Source organism: Semicossyphus pulcher, unplaced genomic scaffold (genome assembly GCF_022749685.1).
Source record: "Semicossyphus pulcher isolate SPU_LCO1_2020_fin unplaced genomic scaffold, fSemPul1.0.p SCAF_6, whole genome shotgun sequence".
Lineage (NCBI taxonomy): Eukaryota > Metazoa > Chordata > Actinopteri > Labriformes > Labridae > Semicossyphus > Semicossyphus pulcher.
In genome coordinates, this window is record NW_027211737.1 from 26,751,455 (window position 1) to 26,772,203 (window position 20,749).

General features: G+C 42.9%; 1 protein-coding gene across 1 annotated transcript in view; it reads right to left on the reverse strand.

Annotated features, from left to right (window-relative positions):
• galnt9 (polypeptide N-acetylgalactosaminyltransferase 9) overlaps window positions 1-20,749 on the reverse strand; it is a 115,725-nt gene that overhangs the window by 72,844 nt on the left and 22,132 nt on the right. Inside the window, exon 3 of the mRNA XM_069683696.1 lies at window positions 9,525-9,691. Coding sequence (XP_069539797.1) covers window positions 9,525-9,691 — 167 coding nt within the window. The remainder of the gene's footprint in view (window positions 1-9,524; window positions 9,692-20,749) is intronic.

The window sequence follows — 20,749 nt, forward strand, 5'->3', positions numbered from 1 at the left end:
AAATCACATTACTGTAACGAATTATTATGCCCGACACAGCTGGTAACAGGCCACATATGTACGATGGCAGTTTCTCAGATAGTGAGAGAACAAACAACGTGAGACATCTGTCTTGTTGAGGGACTTGTAAGTGCTTTTTAAGAAGCATGTGAAACAGATGAAGCTGGTAAAAGGCCCACTGGGGGCTCGTGTATTACTGCAGAGAAATGTTCTGGTCTTTGGCAGCTTATGTGTGTTTAAAGTCATAAAATATCATATCTAACTAAATGCAGACAGGCAGCATTCATTCGCTCTCTTAGTGAGACACTCTTCAAGGTGACGATGCAGGTTGCTGCACATGCTGACTGTCTAATGCACTCCTCTGCTGACGTCTTAATTCCAGCTGGATTATAACATCCCTCCACCTGCTCCGTCTCTCACAGATGATGCTGACTGTCATCACTAGAAACAAAGTTTGCCGGGTAAACAGCCACTTGCACAAATTGCTGTCTGTGTCTCGTCTGAGGATGGATGGCTGTTTGACTTTCTCCTCTGGGTTACTGCTGAGCGTTCCACTTTCAGAGGGAGAGATTAATAAGGACGCTTGTGGCACAGCGGCTCTGAACAGCATCCACACCTAGCTTCACAACATAAATCAGACAGTGAGAGTTAGAGAAAGGCAGTCTAATCCCCCGTCTGTGTGACTGAGGAGACGCGGTGAGAGGAGTGTTGTCAGGAATACGTTCCCAGCTGAAGGTCTTAAACATAAAGCGGCGGCTGCTGCTCAGAGAGAGGATGAGTTCAGACGCAGTGACCCTTGAAGCAAACGGACCTCAGCACTTGACACCAAATTAAAGCAACCACTGAATCATTGGAATCTCTGAATGTGGATGTGTTGTTCTCCCTTCAATGGTGCTCAAATGTTTCAGAATCAAATTGACAGTAGTGGCTGCTCTTGTCTGATTTTTCATGCGGCCTGTAAATAAATTTTTGCATTTTTTATTGGTACTTTTTTTCCTTTTTACTATCCAATATGATCATTTTGGGGTGTTTAATCCTCACAAACTGAGATGATGTAGGTTTTCTGTTATGCAAAGGAACCTCTAGTATTGAGTGACCTCCATACACAACGAGTAAAGGACATGCACTATATATAAGTGTTTGTAGCAACTGGTTTTAAAAGTTAAGTCAACATAGAATTGCCTTAAACATGTACACACGTTCTAATGGACAGCAGGAGGAGACTCCACTGGTGACAATAGAGGAAATTGTCCAATTGTTTTGAATTGAAACCAGAGAGAAAATGACCTTACGTGAGTTTGTTGTCTCACTCACTCACTACAAGTGTTCTTTAACGGAGCATGATGTTAATTTTGTAAATAATGGTCCCATTTACAGTGACAGTAATAATCTCAAATATTTTCATGTAAATAAAAGTCTGTTATGACTCTATCGCCGAATGAGGTAACAATGGTGATTGAGCCTATGGCCCACTGCGGCGCCCCAGTTAGTGATGCGTTTTCCATCAGACAGCAGTGGTTGGTCTGCCAGAGAGGGTAGGCGGAGCTAAGCAGCTGCTTTTCCGCTCTCTGCAAGTGTTGCGAGTAAACAGTAATCTACTATGGCTGAACAAACATAGAAAAGATCGATGACTACAGATACAACTTCAAAAAAAAAATCCAAAGAAAAAGAAACAAACTCAATGCTCAGATGAAGGCAAACAGTCTAAAAAGGAATCAAGAGTTACAACTGGAGCCAACTGTGGACGTCACACATGCAACACTGTCTGGATATCTGGGAAGTGTGCTCCTGCAGTTTCCGTTTATGGCCACAGGTGCTGCCAGAGAGAACGAAACTGAGATCTTTGAGATTACAACTTTAAACACACAGTTAAGCAGGATATCCTTTAGGGTAGCTGTCTGTTATTGACAAGATAAGATAAAACTTTATTAATCTGGAAGGATATTACAGTGCCAGATAGCTCCAAAAAATACAGTACACTACAAATAATCCAAAATGCAAACAACTCAAATATAAGTGAAAAGATGCTCGACAAGGACAAAGAAGTAACAATGCATATATGTTGTCCAAAAGCGTTCACTTCAGGTTCCAAAAAGTTAAGATGGTGACAGCCAAAATGTCAAACTGACTTTGGTACATCCACTATTTCTAAAAGCAGTTTAAAACACACATTGTCTCCTTACTAGCAATGGGGGGGGGGGGTCTCATGAGGCAGGACAATGATGTAAAAAGTATGCTGCAATAGAACGAAGCAGCGTAGCCATTTGGTCCCACACGACCGAGTCCCTTGTCGTTCCCACAACTGGCAAACAATTTCTGCATCTGCTCTCACAACCAGAAGCTCCGGAGTCTCTCCATCTTTTCAATTTGCATACTGCTATTGCCGTCTTGTAAATGATCCTCCTTCTTCAACCTCGGATGTTTTTAATCATCCTGTTGTGTGCCGCTCTTCTGGTTTTAGACTCATCGCATGACATGAACATCATCACACCGTCCACTTGCCACAAGGGATGTTCCTGACTGCTACCTGCTGCGTTCACACATTGGCTCAACTTCTGGCGGACATTTTAATAAGAGGCTGGCAGGAAAAGTTCCCTAAAGTCAAAAAAATGGGTCCGTTTGCATTCACGCATGCAGCCCCATTTTTCAGGAGCGCAGCACATGTGTGAAAACGGGCTTCAGAGACTCCAAAGACCTTGGAGCTTGGTTCTGTCTGCTGAAGGTTTCACACCTCTGCTACGATTCTCCTTTATCATCATCCCACCCTGCAGCTACAATATGATAAAAGCTATTAGAGTGTAATAATTACTGGGCTTTGCAGGGAAGGAGAAAAGTTATGGGCCTTCCTCTGAACCCAGCAAATAAAACATTGGACTGCATCCACGAGCGCAGAGTTATGGAGCAGGGAATACAGTTTAAAGGACTGCTTGTGCTACATAGCAGAGGATAAACAACTATCCATCATACTATGAATACAAAATGAATGCAGAGTAGACTGCGCAGGGAGCACCATGAATTCCTCTGATGACATGGGAGATTATGGAGGCTGCCGTGTTAAGGGTGGATGGTAGAGAGGTGTGGAAAGTGCTTTTGATTATTTAAACCGGGGGAAAATCCTCAGAATTAACTTACACGCTGCAAAGCTTGAATCTTATCCTCCCACATGCTGCCTCCTATCTGCTCGCTAACTAGCAGCATACCTGTTATTAAAACTAAGCCGCAGGATTGTCTTTGTCTCCCATCCAGTCGGATCGGCCTCAGAACGCCTGTCAGTTGCGTTCTGTTGTCTGGTGGAGTAAAATGATCTCCCTCGGATAACGGAGAGATTTACTTCTGCAGCACGAACCACAGGCCACATTCTTCCAAAGGAGGATTTATGGACTTGTCTCAGACACTGATACAGAAACCGGTCTGAAATTGATCGCGCTGATCGATCGTGAGCAGACTAGTGACGTTACCTGCCGGGTGAACTGCCTCACTGCAAGTAATGTGTTCATTAAATATTCAGAAAATCTGTAGACAAAAGTAAAGTGATACTCTTTCAGTAGCAACATCAGTACTAGCACTTCACTGTCAGTGGGATACGATTTTTAGAACTTTAACTTTAACATTGTTACATCGACTTCATTTTAAACTCTGCTCAGGAAAGATTACATCAATTCCAATGTTTGGTGGTTGTACTTTACCAGCTAGACGTAAACATTGTGTACTGCTTTGTGACTGCAATTAGTGACTGAATGCTGCATGTGGAGTTTACCAGACTGATTCTTGATTAAGTGACTCAATTAAAGTGGAACTAAGACAAACTGTTGCTCATTAGAGAGGAGCTGAGCAGCTCGGTTCCTGTTCCTCCATGTTACTGCCAGTGTTTTTATTCTTCGTCTTCTTCATACCAGAGACCGTATAAAAAGATGTGACAGCTCCCAACAAGTGAAGCCAATATCGGCCAATGCTGACTGGCTGCAGTATAGGTCATAAAGCCCGCCTCCTCCATGTTAACAGATGGGACATGAGTCAAACTATGAGACCAAAATACACGTCAAATAAATGTTTCTCAAACATGGTTTCTGTCATTATAGTTAGTTCTTATCATGCTGATTTACGTCCAAGTGTTCATTTTTCTGACAAGCTTATTTTTAATTAGTTATTTGATGCTGTAAAAAGGATGATTGACAGCTCTGTTGACAAATACGGCTCCTGCAGCCGATCTGTTACTCGCGGTAGCAGAGTAGAGGAGGGACGGACGAACAGACTCTGGCTCCAAATGTGCAAGATGGCAGCGCCCACTCCCAGGAATACTTTGGCTTCAAGTTTGTACAACAAGAGGAGGTGGTGCTTTGTCCATCTTTATATACTGTACAGTCATTGCTTCATACATGGAAATCTGCCTTCACAAAAACAAACCAAACTTTAAACATAGATCCAGGCCTGTGCCAAAGTTTAAAACTTTCATAACAAATACTTTGTAGTGTGCTACAACTTTGGATCTAACACCAAATGTAGCCCAGGTTGAGCAGAAGAATTTGCATTCTATATGCAAATTCTTGTCTTGTCTTCAAGGGAAATAAATAAAATTAATTTCATGGTATTTTGGGGTTGCGTGGTGGTGCAGTGGTTAGCGCTGTCGCCTCACAGCTAGAGTCCCGTTTCGGACGAAGTGGGCCTTTCTGTGTGGAGTTTGCATGTTCTCCACGTGCGTTCATAGGTTCCCTCAGGGTTCTCCAGCTTCCTCCCACAGTCCAAAGACATGCTCGTCAGTTTAATTGGTGACTAAAGCGTGAAAGGTTGTCTGTCTCTTTGTGTCAGCCCTGTGATTTACTGGCAATCAGTCCAAGTGTGACCCCTCCTCTCGCCCAATGAGAGCTGGGATAGGCTCCAGCCTCCCGGGTGGTGCAATATAAACATCTTATTCACACTTTGTTTCTGTGCTTCGTGAATAAGAGGTGCATGACTTCACAGTTTTTTGATTATTCTGGTCTGGACAGTTGAAAAAGCCTTTCCTCTCTGAGCACAGCATCTATAAATGTTCTTTTGCAGATTTAGACTCAGTTCCTTATTTGGAGGCGACACATTATAATGGAACAACAAAAAGTCAGATGAAAGTGAGCTTAATCGGACCAAATGTAGTGCAAAATGAGGATCGTTGTAAAGTAAATAGAACAAGTCTTTTTCCAGAGTCACAATGTATCTGACAAATTTCCTACATTATGTTAATGAGTAAATCCCCCTTCAGAAGCTTTAATCTGACTGAATGTATGCAATGTTTAAAGTCATTCAGCCCCACTTTAAATTAATATTACAAGCCGCACAGAACGGCCCTCAGTTTATATCCTGTTTTCATTATATGGATCATTATGTAATCAATTTGGAGCTGGTATTTGCAGCAATTGAATCCTGTAGGCCTCATTAAGCCTTTCCTTGCTGCTAATACGCTGAACAACAATGAATAGGAGTTGTCCTGCGCGGCACGCACGCAGCCACAGCTCATCAATGTGGATTCACTTCAGACCAGTGGTACCAGTGCCGCGAATGAACCTCTCAGCCACCAATAAATGTCACCGCCGGTCCCAGGAAAGGAAACGTGTCACAGCGAGCGAACAAACATGCTTCCTGTGCGTGATTTATTATGCCAGGAGTGAGTGTGTCTGCAGCTCCGCTCGTCTCACTGAGCCCTGTTTGAATGGGAGGGGACAGACTGAGCCATCAGGAAAGGTCAAGCAGTCCAGTCTGCATGTTAATTGTGTCAATGTCCCAGACCTGAATGTGACTTTATATTAAACATGCGAATGGAAACTGAAAACATTAACACCTAGTAGTCATGTACACTGATGTCAGTGAGCTGAGCCTGTGATGCTTGACTATCTAGGCTGTATCTAAATCTAGGCTAAATCTTTTTGGACTGTTGTGTGTATGCGAGTACGGTTGAGTGTGTCCCGCCCACCTGTGCTGCCAGCTGGAGGAGCCTGATTGGTGTGAGCCGACTCAACCTTTAAAGAGCAGCTCCAGACGTGTTTTAAGAAATATAAAATGCTCTGCTTGAAATATTAAATTGTGTCTGATGTGTTTTTTTTCTGCAAAATATGTTTAATAACCTTAAAAATCCTCCGATGGCATCTCTTCCTTCTCCCTCATTAAAAATTCATGAATCTGCATAGGCCCCACCCACTATGCACATTTCCAACCTCAGCACACCTTCAGAGGTCTAGTAGAGTCCATGCCTCGACAGGTCAGGGCTGTATTGGCGGCAAAAGGGGGACCTACACAATACTAGGCAGGTGGTCATAACGTTATGGCTGATCGGTGTATATCTTTACTGATTTGAGCAGCATCCCCGGGCACTTTTCAGTTGTGGTTTGCCTCACTTTTTTGTAAATCAATCACACTTCTTTGTTTTGAATAACTCTGTTGATACCAAAAACACCTGGTTGTATGTTGTTTCCTTTTCCTTTACAAGCTGGGTCGTAACAGTTTTGCTCGCTGCAGCATCAGTTTCAATTTGTCACGTCCTCTATGTGTAGAAAACTTTATTCCAACAGTTCTGATTAGCTTCTCTAACTGAAGTGTTTGTGTGGTTAACTCGGTGAATCTCCGGGGGTTCAATTAGTGAGAAAGGGCTGCAGATTTTGAGATTTAAACAGGATATCAGAAAGTCATGCCGTTTGTTCATGAGGGGAGTTAGTGGGACACAGCAAAAAATACAGCACTGATTCACTATCACCTTATAAAACTGATATTGTGAAAAAAGCTGCACATCTACAGCTCCAGAAACACTCAGAGCAACAGAAGGATTTATTTGGAGCCATGGTTCAGGCAGTTCAGTGAAGTCCTGAGGGAAATATTGAGTTCTAGCTGCTAAATGCTCCAATGTTTCTCCTGCTAGTCGTAAACTTTGTCTGTCTGCCGTACTTCAGGTTTTTAAAGACTTTCTGCTGAACACAGACCACTTTTATTCCTCGAAATGATACCCGGGATGAGAGTAGTGAGAATGAATCGAAGCAGTGAGGTTGCAGGGAAAACAAAACAATGAATGTAATGATTGTAAAATGCTGCAATGAGCAGAGGGGAGCTGCAGTCATAGGATTCTTTTCTTTTGGTTTGTCACCATGAGCAACACCTTTCAAATATTGGTTATAGCAGATTTAACGTATGTTTGTGGGGTTTTGGGGATTTAAAGTTGGAGTTGCACCAATTTCTGGAACATTTTTGGATTAAGTAAAACTATTAGAGTGTAACAAAGTAATCCGTTAGAGTACTCTGATTACTTTTTTTGTTGTAACGAGTAATGCAACGCATTATTTAGTTACTTTTTCATACAAAGTAATCCGTTTCTTGGGGAAAAAGTACTTTATTTCCCTTTTCCTTATGTCAACTCAAAAACAGAAAAATCTTCAAAGCACTGTTTCTGTTTCTCTCCTACTTTTCGGCAGGTAGCTTCGCACCAGCGGAAGGTAAACACAGCTGTGTCAATGCGCATTCATAGCTAGCTTAATCAACTAGAGAGATGGCAGAGAGGACAGCGTTTACTTTGTGGAAATATTCCCATTATTTTGAATTTTTTTAGACCAAAGCGACAAGAACAACATGACAGTGACTTGTAAGTTGTGTCTGGAGGATGAGTGCTCGTCAGCTGTGAAGAGCTTGACTTCAAACGTCAAGAAGCATCTGCAGCTAAAGACAGCTCCGCTACACTGGTGGGACTAAGAGCCTGTGTTGTATTGTTGTCATTGAAACAGTTGCTGTATGCATCTGCCCAGTTCAGTGTCAGATTGTTAGCATAATAAAGAGCTTCAAAATTTATATTGCGTCTGTCATTCTTGTTATTAGGCTGCAGAGTAAGGGCGGGTGGTATACCGGTTTCACACCGTCACCGGTGTCACATTCTACTATGTTGTGTATTTTGCAATACCGTCAATACCGGGATAAACACAAACATTTTAGTTTTTGTACACATGTTACATAACTAACCTACAGGAAAAAAGTCGGTCTGATATCACAGGTTGCATCTCTTCTGCAGAGCACACAGAGACCTCATGCTCTGCATGCAGAGTCTGCGTCAACTACCTGTAAACATGTGCGTGACGCTGCAGCCGTCAAATATAATGTCGGCGGTGAGATTGAGTCAGACGCGCAGTTACGCAGCTTTTCAGTGACTGTGTCCTCGTTATTAGCGGAACCTCGCCCCGTGCTGTGGCCGCAAAAACGGGGCCGTTCACGGAGCAGAGCTGTCGGGGAGTGTTTACTTTTAGTTTCACCTGTTATGGGCCGTAATCGAGGCTATTCAATGACGGTAGAGTCAATTCATTCAAAGGTAGACGTACAGCAGACTACATGCCGTCCTGATAATAGAACCAACATGCGTAACGAGTCACAAAGGGGTTTAAATTTTGGTTTACTTTTCCCAATAAATAACGCAGTAACATAAGTACTTAATTTTAAAAGTCACGTTACCCAACACTGATAATAACGTAATGTTTTGGGAGGAGAAGTAAAGTCTAATTAAACTGAATAATGTCACTCTGAACGGCTGTCTTTATAGTTAAAAGAGGGTTGTCCTTCAAAAATCTATTTCAGGAACAGACTAGTGACAGTACAAAGCGTGGTGCAGACTGACATAACGAGAGGAGGGGTCAGCTTCCTTCTCTGTCTGGTCACTGGCTCTTAACAGCTCCGTGTTTAATGGGAGGCAGTTAGAGCGTCAGCGGGGGAGCCGTGATGAGCCAGTGGTGACTCCTGCTCGGCCTTCTTTCAGTATGTTATTCATGCGCCCTTTTCCTCTGCCAGCCTGCGGGAGGGAAGTCTGTTACTCTGTGCCAAGTGAAGGAGGGCCAAGTGTCGTCTGAAATCTAGTTCATTGTCCCTCCCTCTCCAAACAGGAAAGCTTTCGGGACGTGGAGCCGAGCGTCGTCAGCTGCTGTGGGCGTCATGGTGTGGAGGAAACTGGAGCTTTGGAGACAGTTGTATGCAGCGGTTTGGAAAAAGACGAGACAAATCCCTTCCCTCCTCTTCTGCTCTTTTTTTAAAGCTATTTTAAAACCTGGTGTTCAAGACTCTGCCCTCAGGGGTTCCCCATTCTCTTCAACTGTTACTCACAAACCAAACACACACAGAAACACCAGAAAACTGCGTCTCACACAAACCAATACACGCACCAAAATATGGACAGCATCTATAGCATACAAAGACTGATGTCTCTGGCAGGAGTCCAAAAACATCACACTAACTCATTTGTGGATGACGCCTTAGTTTACATTCCAGGAGGGAAGACAAAGCATGATAAATAGGCTGACTGTCTGAGCTGAATAAGCAAACCTGCAGCATTAGACAGTGATTCACTGCAGGTCTGCGGGCTGTATGATTAAATGTACACAGGAACCAATTTAACATGACACAAAAAGGAAACGATCAGATATTGGATCAAACCTCCAGAGTGATTTCTGTGACTACAATCAACTAATGTCTGGGAGAGTATTTTCAGTAAAACACTGGGGGGAAAAAGGGACTTCATTAAAATAAAAAGGTCTTACCACTGTCACTGTTGTCGTCCACTAGGATGATCTCCTTGAGTAGGTGTCCAGGCGTGTGGTTGACCACACTGTGGACAGAGCGCAGGATCACTGACAGAGCCTCATTCACGAAGATGAAGACCACAGAGATCTGAGGAAGGTCCTCTGGGTACGTCAGCTGCTTACACCTGTTAAGATAAATCAAAGGCTATTAGCTAATGTTAAAACAACCTGGAACACATCCCTCAATGAACATGTATGAGCTGAAAAAAAATGACTGCATGTATACTTTGTCTCCCTTTCTTGTTGTGACTTAGATGAGAAGATTTATTTCAGCTTTACATCGACTGTGAGAAGTTGACTACAGCAAGGACTCAGTCAACTCCTTCGCATAAAGGCTGAAAACAAGGGGAGAAACAGTTAGCCTAGCTCTGTCAAAAGGTAACAAAATCCACAGAAATTCCTCCCACTGGGGGATTTTGTTACCCTTTAGCTTTCTCCACATTTTCCCAGTCTTTATGCTAAGCTAGGCTAATAGGCTGCTGATTAGCTAACTGAAAACAGTGGGAAACAGCTGGCCTGGCTCTGTCAAATCAGTCGATTTTGTTAACCGTTAGTTTTTTTTCTGTTTTATGCTAAGCTCAGCCTACTGGCTGCTGGCTAGCTAAGCTAATACCAACAGCTAGCCTTGCTTGGTACAGGTAAGGTAAGGTTATTTGGGTGAAAATTTACCTGTAAGTGGAATTTGTTTCCTTGCAGCTTTTGTCTGTTTTTAAGCTAAGCTAACTAGCTGATGGCTATATATTTCCTATGCAGACATGAGTGTAATATCAATGTTCTCATCCAACTCTCGGCATGAACTATTTTTGTTCAACAATTCTTCTGCATAGGGCCTGTTGAAAGGCTGTTGTATAATGATTCCAACATAACATGTAGTACAGCAAATCTAAGAAACAATTCCTGCTGAAGGAAACAGTTGCCGGATTCATTTTTTAACTTCAATTATCTCACTATACAGTCATGACAGCAAGTTAAGAGCAGACGTGTAAAAGACAAGTGAAGTTAAGCTATTCAAAATTATGCTTGAGCGTCGTAAAAGATCACTCAAACATCTTAAGTCCAAAAAATAACAACAAAAAACATTAGGAAACCACGATATGACCAAAAGGAAGGTCCTCTGTTACCTCCACAGGAAGTCTTGGAACGCCCCTCAATCTACATTGGCAGCATCAGTATGTTTACCTTAGTAAACCTTCCTCACAGCAGACATTTCTATTTGTCACAGCAGGAAAGTCACAGGTGTAACTAATAACCTTAACGATGCCTTTGTTCCATTTACGTGTGCCAGTGAGCACGTGCAGTAGCAGGGCCCTGAAACTAGCACACCTGGGGTGAACGATATGCCGATATAATTAATTTGATTAGTCACACCTGTTAGGAAAGTCAAAAAGGTTCACCCATAAAGGTCTCGTAGATGAATGTAGTCTAAATCAGCTTCAAAGTTCTTCTGGTTGGAGTTTTGTACTGAATAAAGCTTGAGTAAAACATTCAGGATCACATTCCCGGCGTATTCCCATGGTGCATGCTGTCTCTCCAAAAACAAATGGATGTATCCTGGATAACTTCTTCAGTGCACAAAACCAACAAGACAAAAAATAGCACTCTTCCAAGGAATCGTATAAAGGCGCACATCCATTTGATGGTGAAGCTTCAGCTCCCAGACCTGGATGTTCTGGACTGTAAAGCGACTGCTGCAGTATGGCTGCCATACTGGGACTGTATGCTGAGGGAAGAGTAGGCGACATCTCTCCAGAGTAAGACAGAAATGTATTAATATTTCACTCTGTTTGACAGGTTCATGAGCAGGTAACATTTGGTAGCACCCACTATACTTCTTACTTACGTCATGTATCTTCTGAATGTTTAGGAGAATCTTGACTATTTGTTGTATACCAGTTTTCACATACGAACATTAAGGTAAGCTCTTATCCTTTAGTAACATGATTATGCTAGTTGGAGTACTCTTTCCAGGTTTATGATGTCTGTCAGGGGCTTCTTTGTTTAGCATTCAATTACCAGGACCACAAGTCTTTAGCTGCTCTGTGAAGCTGCACTGTGCTTTTGGATAATGGTACAATGGTTAGCACATTCACTACCTTAGTTTATTGTGTTGGCATGCTATCATTTGGTTCTAAACACACACAATAAGTACAGCTGAGCCTGACTGAATGTCATTAGTTATAAAGGTATTTCATCATAAGCTGAAGTATCTGGCATATTTGGATTTTGACCTGAGGATGAGGCTACATTAAAGGTCAGAGGATCATCAAAATGATTCATTCTGAGTGGGACAAACCAACACAGCCTTCCCTTAAGCCTCGCAGCCAAAAAAGCCATTCCCAAATGTTAGCATGTCCCAGTTACAAAGCTAAAAATAAACAAGGGCCCACCCAAACCTTTAATCAAACAACTCTGATCAACACTTGTGGCAAAGATGAATAATCTCCCATTTTCATTTCCTGAGCAGTAAAACTATGTAAAAGTGAACCTACGACAATAGAGTGCTAATAAATAATCCATCTACACGTAACAAATGCATAGTGTCAATTTTAAGATTAGAAAATAAAAGCTTTTTTTTAATTTATTGTATTAATTTATCACCTATAAGGACCCACTCTTTGGATCCACTGTAACAATGAAAACATACAGTCACATTGTCACATTATTTTTCTATCACTAATGGTCAGATGGAGCAGCCAAACCCTGGCAGACTGCTAAATGTATTAGCCTCCAGCCAGCCAAAAGCCAAACTGAGTTCATCCTCAACTGCTGTGGAAACTCACGCAGTACTGAAATGACAGAGTGCAGCTGGAGGTGGAGAGGTTCAACCTGTATGCCCTCTACTGACAGACAAACTAAACGCTAAAATCACCAGGGGTCTCATTTCGAACCGCGTACGCACGAAACGGGGCTTGAAAGTGGCGTAAGTAAATTCCCACACAAAAGTTGTGCTCTATAAAAACAAACTTGGCGGGAAAACATGTGTAATTGTAAGCAAACACTGACCCATGTGTACGTACATTTTGGAGGCAGGGGAAATTAGCGACGCAGATGGTGAGGTGGTGAACTGATCGACTGGATATTGATCCCTTTCACACATTTCATTTTACTTAACATCAAACGTTACACATGAACACCTCTCAGTTTGAAAAGATAAAAGCAAATCTTTAATAAAAGTCCTTTTAATATTTGATCAGCGCTGTCTCACCTTCACAGCCCCCCTCGGAGCACAGAGGAGAGACCGTCTCCTGAATGAGTCTAAGTACAGAGCATCAAGGGTTCTTATTAATATCTTGTAATACTGTATATATATATAGATATATATATATATCGATATATGTCAGCAAGTCGGATTTTTAGTTTTAATGAAGATAACTGCGATGAACACAACTGTGCTGCTAGGCGTACCAGAGACTCCGCGGTGTCACACACTCTGCCTTCACCTGTCATCTCCACCAGAATATTCTCACTACCTGCACGGAGTGTAAATGAGCAAAGTCTATAAAAAAGCCAGCGAATGCTCTCACAACTCATCATTTTAATCAGTCCCAAACACCGCACAGGCCAAGTTCAACGTAACTAAACCGCATACATTAAAAAGCTTGCGTTTGCACCGATCAATCTTCTATCAAAGAATATCCAGGAGCAGAGAAGACCTCTCACTGATGCGAACTTTCAGTCATAATGTGCTGCTGATGGATTCACTGGCACTGCTGGTGAATATCCAGGTGGATTGTGATTGATCAAGGGAGCATCGTGTGCAGGTGTGCGTGCACACGGTTTTTATTAATCAGAATTTTTTTTTTCTCCGCACACCATTTTCGTACGAACAGATTTAGTAAGAATTCTAAGCACTCTTTTATAAATGAGACACCTGTACAGGTAGATGAAGAACCAGGGTTCTCCATGTTCCATGCAAACATGAGCTCCAACGTGATAAAAACAAGAATCATGTGCTAAACTGAAAATATAAACTGCATAAGAAGTGGTTGTAGCCTCTTGGTTTCAAAGGCGACAGCAATCGAAGGTTCCATAAAGCCGCATTCTGTGTAATGACCAGCAGGGGGCGACTCCACTGGTTGGGAAAAAAGTGCCATGAGTTTATGGTCTCAATATCTAGTCTTAAAACAGCATTAGGTTTATTTTATGAATAAAGTTAGAATAAAACTGTGATAAATTAGTGTTTGCTTTATGGCATGGCTGATTGACTACTCTCGTCCATGACGGCCATAAACAAGAATAGAAACGTAAAAGTATATCCACCACGTCTTCATGGCAAATGGATGGCACTTACACAGCACTTTTTTAGTCTTCTTACCACTTAAAGCGCTTTATACTACATGTCACATTCCCCCTTTCACACATACATTCACGCGTTGATGGCAGAGGGGGCTTACAAAGTGCCAAGCAGCCCATCAGGAACTAATCTAATCATTCACACACTGATGGTTTTGCCTTCAGGAGCAATTTGGGGTTCAGTGTCTTGCCCAAGCACGCTTTGACATGAGGACCCTGTCTACCTCTGAGCCACAGACAAAAACAAAGATGCCGACAGCCAAAACACTAAAATCAAGGCTTCAAAAGGGTGTTTGACACATTTAGCGATGACGCCACAGTGGCACGGCCGTGCACAGACATTTTGGGGGGCAGGGACTCAAGCAAAAAAAAAGGGCACTTGCTCTACCAACATTGCATTAATTCCCACCCTGATGTTGTCACACCGCCACCATCCATTATCACACATTATGTTTATAACATGGGATCTGTTTGTATTCTACTGAACCACATTATTCCACGAAGAAACCACAGATGTTTTAATGAAAGTCAGTGTTCAGTTGTTTAAACTAATTCAGTCTCAGATCCGTGGTTTCTTTGACAAAGACAGTTAGGAAGGATGCAATTCAATGGCATTCAAACAGATGAGACCTTTCCAGCATGTACACTTGCTAAATGTGTCATGGTTCATGCTCTGCAGAATGTTTCACCCTGTCTACAGAAATGCACGCATACCTTATTCTTCGATCTTTATTCCAGGAACAGGAATAACAAAATATAAAACAAATGCAATGAATTAATTATATGAATAATTAAAATAAATTAGAAAGGAATAAACAGGCCTATATTAAGAAACAAAACAAAGAAAAAATGTGGATTTTTTTTGGGTGTTCCTTCTCAATCAGCAATCACAGGAGCATACTTCTCAGGGCCACATCTTTGAATATTTACTTCCTAAATTCATCAGGCATATTTTTCATGGACACTACTTTACATTTAAGTCTTTATATTTGATATAATAATTTTTATTTTTTTTTAATTAATTAAGGGCACTTTTCAGCTCTGAGGGCACAAGGGACTCAAGCCCCCCGTGGGTCCTATCTGTACACGTGCCTGCACAGTGGCTACATCCACCTCTTTTGTACAGTCTATGACTAAAGGCTACTGTGAATGTTGTCGATGTCATTCTCCTCCTATTCAAGCTCCATCTTTTAACCTATGAAATGCTCTCTAACCCTTCGTCTTGTCACATTCTCTTAATGCAAAAGAAGAACATGAAGGAGGTTCACTTGGTCCGTCTTCCCTCGCACACTCTCTGCTCGTGATTTCCAGTCAGTTAAACTTCGGCTGTCACTTCCAGTAAAAAACAGAATTCCCTCTCAGACATACTGAAGCTTTGAAGTCAACAATAACAGAGTTTACTGGACGGAAGCACTTAACACACACACACACACTCAGACACACACACACACACACACACAGCTAAAATCTTGTACCTCTTTCCGCGCTGCTCCGGATACAACAGCTGACAAACACATTTCACTCTCCTCTGCCTTTGTTTCTGCGTGCTTTCACATATTTTATTCAGCAGTGCTGACTCATTATGTACAGATAATGAGGTGGCTATTGTAATTGTTGTGGCTGAATTATTTACAACAGATTTGGGCTGTTATGAAACACTTGTTATATCGTTCTGTATCGGGATATTAAATTGACATGAATCATCTGCAGTGTAAACAAATCTACTTGAATAAATGCTGCCGAGCTCCTGAGGGGTTCGGTTTAACATCAAGGCAGAGTTACGACAAAGACGTTGACATATTGTGTTTGCGAGGTGAAGTGCTGTCAAGTATTAATGAGACGATATATGGATTTGTCAGAGTGCATCAGTCTCACCTGCTTTCACCGATTATTCACTGTGAAGGAGGCAACGAGTGAGGCTGAAATTGTTTCTTGCACTTGGCGAGGAGGTTATTTAAAAAGAACTCTCATCATTCTGAATCATAGATTAGTGGTGCAGCTGGTTACGACATGGCTGATGTTCTTCCCTGGTGATGTTTTATTTTTAGGTATAAAACTAAGTTGTGCCGGTGGTAAAGTCAGAATCCCGGTGTGGCAGCGCTCCCATGTTTTGTTCAAAGGCAGCAGGTTTGCACCTCCTCCATCACGCTGTGAACCATCTGAACTCTCCCGGCGCCTGATCCCCGGTGAACTGTGGTGTCAGCTTGAGTCAGCAGCATCCATGGGGTCAGGCCGCAGGGGGACGGCCACACAGCAGATGGATCCCAGCGTGGTGCTAAAGTGACATCCTCCTCTCTGCACCCAGTGGAGCCCTCCTCGTTCTGCACAGCCACTGTTCGTGTGAGCGAGCGTGTGTGAGCGAGTGTGTGTGTTCACAGGTTCTCACCTTTCAACAATGAGAATTGGCAAGAGAGAAACTAGCAATTATGTAGGATGACACAACAGATGGTATCTTATTTACTTGGGAAATTATATAGTAAATGATTTGCATATCATATGATGACATGTGGGTTTAAGGGATTTCTTAAAGGACTATTTCTAGCTTTTCCACATGGTAAAATGACTGCACTTATACAGCGCTTTTCTAGCCTTCAGACCACTCAAAGCTGCTTTTACACTACGTGTTACATTCACACACTGATGGCAAAGGCCTAAGCGCCAATCTCCAATCAGATCTATGCACAGTCATACTCGCTGGCTGTGCCTTCCGGAGCAATGAGGGGGTTTAGTGTCTTGCCCAAGAAGGATCAAACCTTCTTATTGAGCGACGACCGACTCGACCACTGAGCCACTGCAGCCCACATCTGTGTAATACAGTAAGGTACACTTGTCATGAGAACTTAAATTGCAAAACAGGGTGGGTAGTCTGACTGGGCCCTGCCTTCAGACAATTAGAAAGCAATGGGAAAACAAATAAATTATTTAAAATTTAAATAAAGCCAACAAGCCAAAAAAATAATCTTTAAAAAAAAGATTAAATGTAGCTGTTCATTGCTTAAAGTTGTAATCTCGAAGATCTCAGTTCCGTTCTCTTTGGCGGCACCGATGGCGATAAACCGTAATTGCGGGAGCACACTTCCCAGATATCCAGACAGTGTTGCATGTGTAACGTCCACGGTTGGCTCCGATTGTAACTCTTGATTTTCCTCGCTGACAGTTGCTTTCCTTTTTAGACTGTTTGTCTTCATCTGAGTGTCGAGTTTGTTTCTTTTTCTTTGGATTTTCACTTGTTTTTGAAGTTGTATCTGTAGTCATCCATCTTTTCTTTGTTTGTTCAGCCATAGTAGATTACCGTTTACTTGCAACACTTGCAGAGACCAGAAAAGCAGCCGCTTAGCTCCGCCTACCCTCTCTGGCAGACCAACCACTGCTGGCTGATGGAAAACGTGTCACTAACTGGGCGCCGCTTGTGATTTTCTCTGCGAAAGTCGGCACTGATTAAGGGACCTCGATCAGCAGATGGAGGCAGCTGTCTAATATCTTTACTATCCATGCTGCTGTAGCCAGATTCATATATATGTTCACCAGCCAGTCGCTACCTTTGTTAGTCTGCCATTTGGTAAGACCATTCAAGCAGCAGTTGTCATGTGATTCATTGTATTAAAATCCATCAATCAAACCTTTATCTAATCTTTTTACTTTAACCAGTCGACTAAAAATGTGCCCGAGTCTCTTCTTTGTGCTCCACTAAGGCGACAGTGCAGAGTCTCCAATATTTACACAGCATTGGATATTCATTCAGTGGTTGAATGTCATCGTGCCGATATAACTGCCCAAGAAGCACTCAAAAACCTTCTTTACTTTCATGACACGACACCTTAACTAAACATTGGCATTGATTCCTGCATATGAGCGACATCCTGCTGAATATAGTCTCACTGTCTAAGTAGGCCGGTAGCTGTTCTGGACTTGGAAAGCTTAATTTCATGCGCGGTTATCAATCACTTCCATTACCACAGCCCACATGCATTTGACAGCAGAGGTAATAAAAGGAAAACTAAAGCACAGAGAGTGTTTGTGATGGAGCACGCTGCGTACGTCTATCTATACTTTAAGCCCTGCTCTCGCGCTCTACTCGTGAGAGAAAAGGCACAAGTGCTATGATTGATAACCCCTCCACTGTATCATTTCAGTCCTTCCCCGTGCATTTATGCTCTCCCTCAGTAACTCCTTTGTTCCCTCTCACAGCTCTCTCTATTGCCTCTCTCAATCAGCCCTGCCAGGTCTATAAATACAATGACAAATCTGGCAGTGAGTTTGAGAGAGGGGACTTTTCGCAGCGCGGCGCCTCATTGCAGAGACATTGCCATGACATGGAAACTGTGCAAAACAAAGTAATGTATATTTCACTCCTGTTCTGTTAGACGACCAGAGGAGAGGCCGCGCCTAATGAATATAACCAGAGTTATATGTTGGAAATGTCAGAGAGGCGAGGCAGCCTATTGAGATGTGGTGTGAGGCTGGATTTCAGTGTCCAGATCCTAAAGTGATATTGTAGTTCCATTGCCCTACTTACTAGATCCAATTTAGGGCATCGCTCAGCCTTAAATTTGTACCTGTCTGCAGCAGCGGGGAAGCCTAGTAAAGCCGTAACAGGATGAGCGATCGACTCATCTGTTTGTAATGGGCCTGAGCTCGCCGGACAGCGCTCATAATTTGACCCGGAACCAGCTTTGACAGAAACAGAGCGCCAGATTAAGATGTATTCCCATCACACCTCCCCCTCCTCCCCCTCCTCCTCCATGAGCGCCTGCAGCCTGAAGTCTGCAGCCTGCAGCCCTGGCCTGCTCCCTCTGACTTCTCCCCCGCCGGCCCGCTCTTATTTGCTGTGAAATTTCGCATTAACCTCCCGTAACCTGCACACCAAAAGCAACTTTCCAATCCGCGAGCGCTCCTCTCAGAAAGATAATCGTTTTGCTTGTCATTTCTCCGTCCAGCCTCTTCCATCCAGGAGATAAACTCTAGCACTGGAAAGAGCAACAATTTGCAGCAGGAGCCCCTGCACCGCGGAGACCTTCTGATCCCATTCTGCAGTATCAGACGTTTAGGAGATGAGGTAAGCCTGTTTTCTTCAGGCCCTCTCTCTGGTTATCACCCTCCCACAGGCGCACAAACACGAGGCACAGGGTCCTGAGGCAACAATCATCAGCTGTGCTTCAATACAGATTTGACAAAAATTTAATCACATCATCGGCAAAGTGACAATACAGACAGAGGTGCGATGAGGAGTAATTGAATAAGAATCCTCTCCAAGGGGGAGAATTGGACGGTGAAAAGCAGGTTTCATTCTTCAAATTGCTTTCTTCTGTTCATGAGTGGCACAACTGAGATCTCTTTGTTTGTGTCGTGGGCATCAGTAATCTTAGCAGCTTGTCTGCCTCTATTGTTGTTCTCCACACAGCCTGATAAACTGTTTTCATACCTAAGCCTCCCAAGGACAGCGAGCGGCAGACACCATAATATAGAGCCTGCTTAAGTCCCCCTCCGGTATCTCAGTTGGGAATGTCAGTCACAGAAGTGAAGGGCAGGGGAGAGACGTGCAGGCTAGCGGGCAGTAAAAGGGGGATTACAGGTTTTTGTGCGAGAGACAATCGAGGCTGTAATTATTATGAATCAGTTTTGCTGCAGACAGCCCGCTCTGGAAAGAAGACTGGAGGATGTGCGGATCGTTCAGTCACGGCCTGCCCGTAGTCATCAAAGTCCTCGGCTCGCTGACCTCTGTTCAATTAAAAGCCCATTAGAAAGGAGGTGCCTGGTTCCTATACGTTTAAGCGCACTTCTGCAGTGCAGCAGTCACCTTTCGCCCGCAGGACATCATTACAGAATCAGAGTGAGAAGTCAGGAATATGTAAGTGTATTTCACGCAGTGTGAGGACTGGAGAAGATTTCTGCAGTGAGACTGAAGGGCTTCTACAGTTCATCTGGACGGGGCAAACAGAGAGAGAGAAATACTCTGGTAGGTTTATTTTCACGCTTAGCTTTTGCAAATGACCCAAAAGTTGCCAATATGAAGTTACACAGGTTGACGGGTAACAACTACTACTACAAGATGAAAGCAAACTCTGGTCAGTGTTATCAGCAGTTTACTGAAGCTGTGATGTACATTTGTGTTCTCTAATTCTGAGGCATGGACTGCCTCAGAATTGAAAGAAGTGGATGTAGCCACTGTGACCTCCATTTCAAGCAGGGGTGGCCAACCCCGCTCCTGGAGAGCTACCTTCCTGCATGTTCTAGGTTTCTCCGCACTCTAACACACCTGATTCTAATGTTTTCGTCCTTGGTTGATAACGAGCAGATCATTCAATCATCCTGATTTAGAGCCTCGAGTTCAACATTTTGGCCATTGCCATCTTGTTTTTGGGAACCATGTTGGGAACAGGTTGGACAGGCTGTTAGTGACTTCTCAGTCACAGGTAAACAAAAGCCTCAAACAAATCATGCTTTATCTTCAATAAAAATCCAAATGGCACCATTATTGACTAAATTAAAGTTATAATCTTCTTTGTTCTCTTTGGCGGCACCTATGGCTATAAGCAGTAATTGCGGGAGCGCACTTCCCAGATATCCAGACAGTGCTGCATGTGTGACGTCCACGGTTGGCTCCGGTTGTAACTCTTGATTTTCCTCGCTGAAGGTCGCTTTCCTTTTTAGACTGTTTGCCTTCATTTGAGCGTCCAATTTGTTTCTTTGGATTTTCACTTATTTTTGAAGTTGTATCTGTAGTCATCGATCTTTTCTGTGTTTGTTCAGCCATAGTACAGCAGGCACACAAAGCACTACACTCCTCTGTTTTAACAGCTTTTCATATTCTGACAGATATGGAAATATCAAACTTGCATTTCACAGATATATACACAGAAGTTCTCCACCAAATTTCCCTTGGAAGTGGA